Source organism: Orussus abietinus, unplaced genomic scaffold (genome assembly GCF_000612105.2).
Source record: "Orussus abietinus isolate OABI.00-Male unplaced genomic scaffold, Oabi_2.0 scaffold6, whole genome shotgun sequence".
Classification (NCBI taxonomy): Eukaryota; Metazoa; Arthropoda; class Insecta; order Hymenoptera; family Orussidae; genus Orussus; species Orussus abietinus.
The window spans coordinates 2,388,671-2,400,490 of NW_019396002.1; the positions used below are offsets into that span (position 1 = coordinate 2,388,671).

At 43.1% G+C, this 11,820-nt stretch overlaps 1 protein-coding gene across 1 annotated transcript; it reads left to right on the plus strand.

Annotated features, from left to right (window-relative positions):
• The first annotated feature begins 2,935 nt into the window (after positions 1 to 2,935).
• LOC105704447 (dynein assembly factor 1, axonemal homolog) lies at positions 2,936 to 9,411 on the plus strand. The gene is made up of 14 exons (XM_023434252.1): positions 2,936 to 3,091; positions 3,287 to 4,734; positions 4,802 to 4,893; positions 4,975 to 5,196; positions 5,264 to 5,406; positions 5,494 to 5,657; positions 5,734 to 5,819; positions 5,892 to 6,004; positions 6,069 to 6,233; positions 6,344 to 6,593; positions 6,662 to 6,886; positions 6,983 to 7,897; positions 7,999 to 8,444; positions 9,247 to 9,411. The coding sequence occupies exons 1-14, from the start codon at positions 2,936 to 2,938 to the stop codon at positions 9,409 to 9,411; spliced, it is 4,590 nt and encodes a 1,529-aa protein (XP_023290020.1).
• Positions 9,412 to 11,820: the final 2,409 nt, after the last annotated feature.

Genomic DNA, 11,820 nt, shown 5'->3' on the forward strand with positions numbered 1-11,820 from the left:
AATTGTTACACCGAAATTAAAAATGGAAAATATATGTAAATATGAGTGTAATACATGTTTAAAAAATATAGATAGACTCGAGTCCTCTTTTTTACTTTCAACGGCTTTCCATCATTACGCCTTTCCTGCCAATAACCCACTACCTCTCAACAATTTTCGATTTACAAGGTATGTACCTTTATTTGGCAATATTACTAGACCGGAAGTGCTAGTGATCTCGTTCTTTCATATAGCGAATACGTAATTCGGCGAATAAACCCACGTGAGATGACAGTGCGAGAAGGAAGCGCTCTCGTCAAAAATACGTAATAAACGCCCTGGAAGCGGACTGGACAATGTCCCGTTTTCTCCGCACGTGCGGCGCCATCTTTGTTTCTCCTGTAGCGTCCTCTTCCGGCTATCACGGGCGAGATCGAGAGCGATCGAACGCACTCGGTGAGGTTATGAAATCCAAGTTCTCGGACACGCGTGATAGTTCCAGAAAAGAAAGTCTGTTCCCGTAATGGTGGCCGGGAGGACGGGGGAGGAGGGCCTCCAATGCTAATGGTTTTCCACTAAATCCGTCAGCCTATCGGGCGACCCGATTTTCGGCGCCCGAAAGACACGATGCGTGTATTCACGTATTCGATGGCCCAAGTCGCGTGGACTCTCGGCGGTCGAATATTTAAAAGTTTCGGGGAAATCGTCGCAATCACCGACCCTCCTCGGCATGCGGCGCCGCCATCTTGTTTTCTTCATTATGTAATAACGGTATATCCAACCGGCTGACTCATTTCTACTCGGAATGTTTTCGATTCCCCAGGACAGCGAACCAGGATCTTCGGGTCTTTCCGTTATTCTTTCACTCATCGAACATACGTAAATAAATTGCGTGAAGGTAGTATTTTTATTGTCGACTCGAATGGAAAACAAGTAAAGACCCACTTTTGAATCTTAAGGAAATGTCAATGTGATATGTGATGGGTCAATCGTACATGGAACATTTCTCCGAACTTGGTGTACCGATTTTCATAAAGTAGGATAAGGAAACATAACGCCAATGGTTGGTTCCACAGAAAGTTACCCTAGAATCGGGATCTAGGATCTCAGATTTTCGCTGATCTAACGACGCGATCTAACGAGCGCTACTTGCGGACATTTAGGGAACTCCAATCCTACATGACCGAAACTTTTCCTACCGACGTAAATGATCTAAAATGTTTTTAATTGTGCAATTAAGATGCGCAAAGCGAAACGATAATCCACGGATGGTGTACAGAATGGTTTTTAACTCGATAAAGACTAGCAGACGATAATATTTAATTGCAAAACTTCATCAGGCGCTCTCGGCACTACATAATAAAAAATCTGAAGATGTTGGACCCCTAAAGTGACGATTTCAATAAATGGCGTTGTACCTCCTTAAATTACTCCATGATCAAGGTGCGCGGAAGCACACCTTGTCTCTTTTACGCCACATATGGAATCCTATCCTCTACGAAGTTTTACCTCAATGTGTAAAAGTGAAACGACCCGTGCGAACGTTACCGCGAGAATAAGCGAAATAATTCCCACAAACGAGGGAGCTTGGCGGTCCGACCGCAAGCGGATCGCCGTGAAGTGCGGAGAGGTTCAAGGGCAAGTCCCCCCCAGAATTGAACCGATTCCGTAGACTCGGGTTCCGACGTCTCGTCTCGTCTCGTTTGAGAGCGGGCCGGCATCTGCCGATTACCGATTCAAAGCACATTCAAATCGGATTCCACCTCCGCCACCATCGCCGCGGCACGCGCTGATCCCGAATTCCCGCGGAGGCCACCCACCGGATTTGTTTTTCAAAGCGGCCGGGAAGATGGCGCGTAGCCCCGTCAATTACATAATGTATTCGGATCAAGATTCGGCCGGTGGACGGGAGCGCCGGCAGCGCCTCCGGCGGCGGCGCGGCGAAGCGCGCAGTCGCCTCTGCCTCGGAGAGTCGGATCTATGCATGCCGGGCCCGCCGGCCGCGAGGTCACGGTCGCCGAATGTCTCGCGAAACCTCTCTCTGCACCCCAGCGCCGCTGATTTATTCGATGACTCCGAATCTCAGCCAGGGCCTTTAAATTTCCTGCCAATGCCGAATACTTCTACGAGTCGACCCATCGGAATTCGACTTGGAACCGTGCCCGGATTACGAGGGAATTCTGAAGATCGGAGGATCGCCGTGCCCGCCAAGATGGACAAAAACCGAGCCAGGAATATGGACCACGGAATGGAGCAGTTAGGATAAGCAACGAATAACGACCCGTGGACACTTTAAACGCGCTTTTCTCAAAACAATGTAGATACGACGAGGGCGCCGTTCGTAACGCTACAACTTCCACGCTGCGTTGCGCTGCAAGCCTGTTTAGACGGTGATGACTATCAGTGCATGATCCTAAGGTCGCAGACATCTGAACAAATGATCGCCGGCTGAGATTGATTGGCACCCTGGTACTAACCTTAGATGTTAGATTTGTAAATGGCAATGATTTGTTCGGATGCTGCTGACTTTGAATGCCCTGTTGACTGTCATCGCGTATTGAGATTAGTTAACGACACAACGCAGTGTCCTCAAGAGAACGTTACGCGCTATGCCGTAAGCTTAGGTGGAATGTATGAAATGGATGAAATGGATTATGTTAATTCGATCAGCACTCGCAACTTTCGATGTACTTAATTATTTGGAAAATATATTCGGGAAGTTTGGAGTGGTAATTCAATTGGTACCCCTGCCCTTCGGGTATTACTGCAATATCTGATTATGTATGGGAACCGATCAACGACCAAACAACCACATCCGTCGCCATGGCAGCTTTGGGTTGTTTTCGGTCGTTTCACGTGGAAGCTGGATTTATAGAATCCTGGCACACCTAAAAACGGGACTCTCAGAATCTCGAAGTCTTATCGTTAAGTTTTAGTTAAAGTGCCGGGTTAGATGATGGATGGATTGACCGTTTTTGAAAAGGGTCCGATTCACGACGAAAGTGATATCCACATTTGCGATTCTGATACCGCCGTGTCTTCAGGGACCAAAGAGGTTGACAACACCGAAGCTGAAAGTTGTAGCACCGGAACTTCAATTTCTGAAGTACAGGTGATAAAGCTAGCTCTAATCTCACTGTGAAATTAATTCACGGGAATTTGTAATTCAATGTCGCCCATAAATCTTCCCCATCGTGGATTATCACGATCTCCCTGAATTCTTTTGTTTATATCTATTCCCAGCGAGTCGTGAGAAGGAAAACCGCGAGAAAAGCGGTTTTCAGAAATTCCTCGTTGTTCTTTTCAGACACTTCGAGTCGACGAAGATGAAGAGGGGCTGCCAGCGGAATTGGACGCTGAGAGTTTGCAGATTGGGAGAAAGGCGCCATATTTGAAAAGTTACGACCCTCTTAATTTCCCCGAAGACGAGCCTGTTGTTAAGTCCGAAGAGTTCGTGCAATTCGCGGCAAAGATGAAGTTCTTTGGGATGGAGAAGTCTTCGGAGGAATTGAGGATCTCGGAATATTTTCATGACAATTTAGGAGACGTTGATGAGGAGAGGTCATTTTTCAAAGACGCGGAGAGTCTGGACAAAGTATTTGAAGATGAAATTCATTGGAACTTCCCAGAGGAGATGAGAGCTCTCAGTATAAACTGTGAAGCTAACGAAGAAAGCCTTAGAGAGGATTTGTCATTCTTTGAAAACTTCGGGAAATTAGAGCAAGAGGAGAATGAAGTAACTTCAATCGAAGCAGACAAGCAAGAAATTGCAGACGAAGAAAGGGAATTGCCATTAAACGATGCAGACCGTTTAGAGAATAAAAAAGAAGACACGGAAGAAGAATTAAAGCAGACGAAAGTCTTTCCTATCTATTGTGAAATCAATGAAGATATTGATGGAAACAAACGCGAAGACGATTGGAAGATAGTTTTGCAGAACATGAGAACCCTGGAAGACGTAGGGGAAGAAATTCAAAGGAGAAAAAGGGAAGGAAGATGCGAAGACATCGAGCAGGAATTACGGAATATCGAAAAAGAGATAAGCAAAAGAGACGACGAGCAAGATACGCTGAAAGAGGAACTTGAAGAACTATCTAAACTGGCGGAAGAGCAGGGCGAAGAATCGGAGATGAAAGTTCAGGAAAAGCTTAAGATAATCGCAGATGGAAAGGAGAGAATAGAAAGAGAAAAGAAGGAAGCTCTAGAGGATCTTGAATTGAAGTTCGCGGAAGTCGAGGAAATGATGGCTCGACAGAAAAAAGAAGAAGATGTCTCCTCAATGAGAAATTCGGTAGAGGAAGAAGAAATAAAATCCGACAATTTGAATATCGAAGAAATTGAAGATGCACACGTAGAGTTTCCTCGGACGAAAACGGAAATCACGGAGGAATTTCGCCGGAAAGCGAAGAAATCGGATAATCATCAGGATGAGAAAAAAGACGAAGAAATGAATTTGCGTCTTCAGGGAAAAGAAATCAATTTCTCCGTAAGTAACAGCGTGAATATCGACATCTTCCCAGATAATTACAGAATCCCGGAAATGAAAGAAGAAGTCGATGCAGAAGATGAGAAGACGGGAGAAAAAAATTCGGCAAAATTTGAAGAGCGAGTACCCGAAGAAACGGAAAATCACGACGGGGAAGACGTGGACACTGATCTCAATGACCTTTTTTCGGAAAATAAATCGAAGGAAGAAGAAAGAGTCTACGTAGATGACAAGGTCTATGAATTCGACGAGAAGAAACATGGCGTCAGGTAAGAGAAATACCATTTTCCATTTTTTTTCCCCCGTTCCATTTCTTTTTCATTTTCTCTTTTACAGGATGACGGAAAAGTTTATAAAAAAGCATTGTAAGGAACAGAAACTCTACCAAACCCCAAGATTAAACGATGTCCTGTATCTCCATTACAAGGGTAATTATTATTAAAATGTATCTTTTGCCGGTAGAAGGCACAAAATGACTTAACTAAAAGATGAAACGTTTTACATTTCAGGCTTCTCTTATATCGAAAATTTGAAAGAATACACGGGATTAAAATGCCTCTGGCTCGAGAACAACGGGATCCTAGAAATCGCAAATTTGGGAAACCAAACCGACTTGAGATGTCTCTTTTTGCACAGCAATCTGATAAGTAAAATCGAAAATCTCGAGTGCCTCGCGAAATTGGACAGTCTGAATCTTTCTCACAACATGATAAGAAAAATCGAAAATTTAGGTGGGTTTAAGTAAACCTGAATTTCAGGATATAATGTCTCACCAGCGACCTATATTTTTCATTTCAGACAGTTTGAAGGAGCTGAAAACATTGAACTTATCTCACAATTATCTTCAAAATTCTAACGACTTGGAACATCTAAGGACACTTGATAACCTCTCCATTTTGGATCTTTCACATAATCGAATCGACACATTCGATGTTGTAGAAGTAAGTTTACATTACTTTTTAAATCTAGATCCGTAAAATAGAGATAAAAATATATGTCAGATTTCGTACTTTATTCCTTGACATTAGATTTTGGGAGACATGAAGTCTTTGCGTGTTGTCGTCTTAACAGGAAATCCTGTCCTGAAGAACATAAAAATGTATCGCAAGACGATGACCTTGAAATGCAAGAATCTGCAATATTTGGACGAAAGACCAATTTTTCCACGCGACAGAGCTTGTGCCGAGGCTTGGTAGGTGTTAAATATACTAATTAAGAGAAATACTGAATAATAAGGCTTTATTTTCTCCGTTGGCGATATTTTTCAGGTTCCGAGGCGGTCCAGATGAAGAACTCGCAGAAAGGCAAAAATGGATTCAAGCGGAGCAGAAGAAAATCAACGACAGCGTAATGGGTCTGTTTCAATTTCTTCTACATTAATATTTCTCCTAGTGATTGTTAATAATGATTATTTTAATGACAAAAGCCATCATAAATAAGAGGAAGAAGGTCGAACAGGCGCAAATTTCGCAAAAGGAAGGAAGTAGTACCGAATACAAAAATGAAGCTGAAGAGATTATCACTACATCTTCGGAGTTGGTAAGTTTCTCTTTCTTCAATTATTTCCATTTATTTACTATTGATATTTTATTCCATATTATAGTTAAGCTTGGAGAAGAAGAAATCCGCAGTCTCTTCGTCTAGTTCCTCGGAAGAGGAAAATAGTGAAGATGAGAAAGACAGCTTCGATAAAAATAACAGTGAAGACGACTTTAAGAAAGAGGCGACAAAGGACAGCGATGAAATACTACTTCCTTGGAAAACTCAAGTGCGTTTCCCGAAATTAGGGGAATACTTTTTAATATCTATATCATAAGATGTATTTTAATAGGAATCAAGATTAATCAATTTGCGCGTACTGATCTTTCGTTTTCGTAGAATCGAAAAATAAACGAACCGACGCGTTTAGTAGAAGAAATCTCGATCTCCGAAGGCTATCATGTCGGTGACGCCAAAAGGAAAGGATTAGGAAGACGAATTCTAGAAAGTCGTCAAAGTGAAGACGATCTTCCAGGAGATTGCATAGTAAACAGGGAATTAGCAGATTACGAGAAATTAGTGTCGACATATAAAGAAGAAATTGAATCTCCGAAATCTGCGAAACATGCCAAAGAAGATGAAGTGTCAGGTAGAACGAAGAATGTCTTGAAAACATATAAAAAAAAACAATCACATGCTTTTCAATTCCCTTTTTAGTTTTAGCGACAGAGAAGTGTTGCTTCACCGAATTATTCGACATCGAAGAATGCACCAAGGATGTTCACAACGAAGAAAAGGAGAAACTGGACAAATTAATGATGGAGAATCGTCGAATCGAAGATTACTCCGCGGAAGATTACGAGAAGCTAATCAAGGCTTATCAGTGCGAGAGAATTTTATCGCCGAGACCTTGGAAAAATGTCGAGGACAGTGAAGAAACAAGTAATTATCTTCGGGAAAAAAGAAAAGGAAAAAAGAAATGGCCGCAAAAGATTAAACGAAGTGATGGAAATTAATTTAAGAATTTATGCGTTCCAGGTGGTGCAGTTCTTGAAGTTGCAGGAAAGTGTAATTTCTTGGGAGACACTGCAGATCTGTCCGAGTATGTAAAGCCATGTAAAAGAAATGAAGAAATTTCCGAGGCAAGAGAAACGAGCGAGGAACTCGCTAATGAAGATATGAAACATCCGGTGAGCTCTCAGCTTAGTAAAATTCGCAAGGAAATGAAGACATTTTGTGCGGACATGGATAAATTCGTGGAGGAGAACAATATCACTTACAAACATGGAAAAGTGGACAGATTTTGGGGCGCTAAAGACCAAGCGAAGGAGAATTCAAAAACTGATCTGTCCGAGTCAGAGGGTGGATCAAATGTCGATTGCGCGATGATCCCTCTTTCGGAAAAGGATAATTCGACAGAAGAAAAGGAAGAAGTCCCGGCTCTCGATTCGACGCCGTTTAATGAAAGGCGTGCCGAAAATTTCCCAACTTTAGTGGAAGAGGTACAAGAAGAACCGACTAAAACATCCCCAGATCCTGAGGAGGATGAACTTTTAGATACCGAACCGATCTGCGAATTCTTCAAGATTTTCGAAGGCATAAACAACCAGTCAGAAAGTCCCGAAAGAGTTTTGGCCTCGAAGAAATCGTCTTCTAGTCCTGATATCGAGGGTCTGATAAAAACTATGGACTCTTTATGTCTTGACAAGAGTGAAGAAACATCACCGAAACAAGCCGGCAAGCGACTGCGAGAAGAAGACATATCAGAGATCAGTCGGAAAAAGTCCTTGATGGAGGAAATCAATGTCGAAGAGAAGACTCCAAGTCCGAGAACGATCAGCCAGGTTTCGGAACGTTCTCGCCTTCACTCGATTCGTCAAACGAAAAAAATGTCAAAAAATTCCCCCTTAATCGACAGCCTTAAAGCTACTGCGAGTATGCGTCCAAAGTCGGGTAAGAATATTCATTACACCCGTGTAAACGGTTTTAGAATAATTTTCGACAATTCAAATGAATTCCCTTAAACCACATTTTCTTATAAAAAATCCTTGCAGATGCCAAGACGCTGGCGAGCCTTCTAAAAAACACGGACGTCACGGAGATTACGATAAAAGGGATGAACTTCAAGGAGTTCCTCGACTACGTGGACGAGAAGGAGAATCGGAAGAAGCTTCCGATCGACCCTGAGTACTTGAAGTATGAAGTGAGGAAGGACGCGTCACCAAGGGAAACCGAGGAAACAACGTCAAAAGTAGATGATAAACATCTAATAGAGGAGATTCCGATCGGTTCAGGAGGAGATAAAGTAGACAAACCAGCGGAAGTTATACTCGTCCATCAAGAAGAAATGGACGAAGCCCTGAAGGCGCGAATCACGAGGAACATTAACAAGCCGAAGAGTATGGAAGAAATGGAGCGAGGAAGAAAGTCGGCGAAAGGGTTGATGGAAGTCTCGAGAAAGGCCATGGCCGAAGGAAGACTTCCAGATAATCACTCCGAGGTAATTAAGAGGATATGAAAGGCGCTAAGAAATTTAATCGACGTCGATAAAGTAAAATTCATCTGTATCCTTTTTGGTGGTAATGCCGTTTTGAATACTCAAGTGGTAACATTAGCTGGCGCGTCCCATTACCGACATTTATATTTATGTTGATGTTTTTTACAGTCTACCCTGAGAATTATACTAACTGAAGGGTCCGATATGTCATTTCGGTAAAGTAATTGATAAAAAGATCGATGTACAACTGTCGAAATCCCACGAATTCATGACTGTATATATTTTGACGACACAACGTCGCCATCTGTGACGTTTAGCTGTAACTAAATTTTTGCTCTAGCACGTATTAGCCGCAGGACAAGCCAGCATTCTCTTGCAATCGTTGGTGAAAGTATTTCCTATATTTTCCCACTTGACTCTGTAATATTCCATTTCTACGGTATTCAAAATTGTTCGAGCTAGGTCCTGAAACTCTTCATCCTTGATTCTAAGCCTCCATGAAGCGTAAAACATCGAAAACGTGGACGGGCCACGCCAAGTTGGTTCGAGTCCATGATAAATATATAAATTTTCGATGAAATATGAAATTTCCCGAGTATCAGGACCTACTTTAGGGCCTCCATATTCCCGTGGTAAAATTTCGGGCGAATAGGTACACCCATTCGGAGAATACTTTCCTCAACGATTTGACTGCTCAGATATACATATATATGTATATAGGTTGACTCTTTTATATCACCTTAAAGATGCCAATTTCGCAAAGAAACATAAAAATAATGAATAACCGGATACGTTTATCCACCAGGAAACGGAGATTATGCCCATGACGAAATTATTCGGGAGTCAAGGCGGGAAGAAGAAGAGTGCCGAAGAAGTGAAGAACGTCAGGAAGGACAACGACAATGAAGAACAAACGGCTATTCGGAAAGTCACGAAGACTTTGGAAATGCAAATGGCTCAAGGAAACTGAAGAACTGAAAACCGTATCGATTTTTCCTGAGCACTTGGTGCTCAGCCTTTAAAACGTACTTCTAATTACGTGTTTAGGGTGATGTGAAAGTGGCGTCGAAGCGGTTTCGTTTATAAAACTTTTCTCGCAATTCGGTTAACCGAATAGTTTGAAGCTTTACAATGTGAATAGGGAGACTATAAGGAAGTTCCTGAAACTCATGAATTTTCAATTCTTTTCAAATTTGTTTATAGGTATTTTAAAAATAGTTTAGAAAAAATGAAATTTCGCGAGTTTCAAGACCTATCTTAGGGTCTCCATATTCACGTTTTAAAGTATGAAACAATTTGAGACGCCCAGTTTGTAGAAAAGTTTTATGAACGATTGAGCTTTCGGATGCCGCTTTCACATAGCCTTAAGACATCGATGCTTCGAAAGGAACGTGTCAAAGCACCGAATGCCTAAAGAAAGGTTTTCTTGGCGTTGTTTTCCCCATCAAGTGAACATAAAGATGGTAAAGTATGGGCAAAGAAAGGGCGGTGAGTTTTGGAGTTCGACTTCATCTCCAAAGCTCACTTCGGTGAGCTTTGTCTCCTTCCTCACTTCGGTATATGCGGTGCCAAGGTTATGTTCGTTTCTTTCCGGGCACCGGATTTCGAAAGTTAAGGCTTTAACTGAGCTTACCTACGATTTGTAATTTCTTTCTTCCTTGGCACATTCATCGCCTTAGATTAATTCTTCGGTACTTTATCTGAGTACAAACCTGCTCGACGTTTTTGTTCGTACAAACGGTCACGTCGACTTTCGTTAAACTCGAGAAGAAAGTATGTAACGGACGTTATTCGCGACGAATTCTTGGGTTCCGCGACCAAGCCGAAGTTCGGCGCCGGAGAGCCTCTTCAGGACGGATTGCAATCCTACAATGAAAGAGTAACGATACTATAGTACAATACTGGAGAAGAAAAATAGAATGGCACGTTCGGCGTCATTTTGAAGTACTTTTTATTTACTCTTATTCTCCTACGACGGTTCCCAGAGGTTCCTTTTCGATCTCGATCGCCCTCCCACGCATCCCCTCGTTATTTCTCCCTCGCAGGGTGTATCGTGACCGCCGGCATTGCGAACAACCCAGGGGAAGTCCACTTCGAAGCGTCGGGACTTAAACCGCCCCTCTGAAGTCGGAAATCGACGACTTCAGGCGAGGTTAAGCCCGCGAGAGCTCGCAATCGTCGACAATGGCCGCCCAGCCTTAAAGCCTGGCTCCGTTAATATTCGTTTCTTTCCTGACCATCTCCCCGGAAGCCTAACCCATGACTAGAGACGCGAAGACTCGCGTCCTTCCCCCCCGAAGTCGCCGTCGTTCTCGCGATTCGTAAAAATTAATGAAAAACCTGGCTTCGAAAGCTCTCCGCAGTGCTCCGAAATACAAAAAAGCCTCTCGCAAGGCCACGAGCTACGACACGCGCACAAAGAAATGATCAAAGACCCACCACGGTTGCTCTACCAGTTATATATCGTCACCTAATTAATCTCTCTTTCTCCCGTTAATTATCGATAGATTTGGTCTGACCAGCTGCCTGCCTTACCGACCGAGCGCCCGGGTCTGTCAAGCGATCGCTTCACCGAGTTTCGGCCAACGGCCGCTCGCGGCTCTGCCGATGGAAACGAGCCGATCTACGATCTAACTAAACGTTATCCTCGGTCGATAAAATTATAAGAGTAAGGAGAAAGGCTGCGAAGCTCGCGATTTGTCACCCGGAGACTCGGCCAGTGAAGTACACTTCGGTCGCCGCTTCCGCCTTATGGAATTACGGCGCGCGCGCGCACGTATCCGGTATTACCGATATGAAAAAGAAGCGATAAGATTCGAGGAATTGTCGCGAACTCTTGAATTATCGTACGTGCGGGATGGAAAAAATGACCTAAACGCCCAAGACTTCGCTGTTTCCGTTAGAGGAACGGTAACTCCGACTCGATGGTACCGATCAATGGCATATTACTATGGACATACGCGTGTGCGTAATAATTCAATATGGCGGAACTGCAATTCATTAATCACTGCAGATATAAAACATTCTGTATATCACTGTGTGTACTGATAACTCTATAAAAAATCACCAATTACATATACGCACGATAATCCATTATGGCGACGAGCAGGCGATTAATCATTGCAATTGTATAGTGTTACAATGGTATACCGTTGGCAACTCGAGGAGGAGTCACCAATATATGAGTACGATAATTTAACGTGACTAAAGCGCAGACGATATGTCGCCGCAAACACAGGACAGTTACATCAGAGTTATCTTCGATAGAAATGACCAATTATTTTGTGCTTACAATAATTCAATATGGCGGAGTCGGGAACCCTCCTTCTTGGCTTCAGCGAAGGGAATGGACAGGGTGGGGGAGAGTAATGTCGGTGAT

Bases quoted from the DNA above. Each gene is read 5' to 3' on its own strand.
- LOC105704447 (XM_023434252.1), top strand. From the start codon at position 2,936: ATGGATGGATTGACCGTTTTTGAAAAGGGTCCGATTCACGACGAAAGT. The intron at 5,820-5,891 runs GTCTGTTTCAAT...TAATGACAAAAG, and splicing joins AATCAACGACAGCGTAATGG to CCATCATAAATAAGAGGAAG. The intron at 7,898-7,998 runs GTAAGAATATTC...AAATCCTTGCAG, and splicing joins GAGTATGCGTCCAAAGTCGG to ATGCCAAGACGCTGGCGAGC.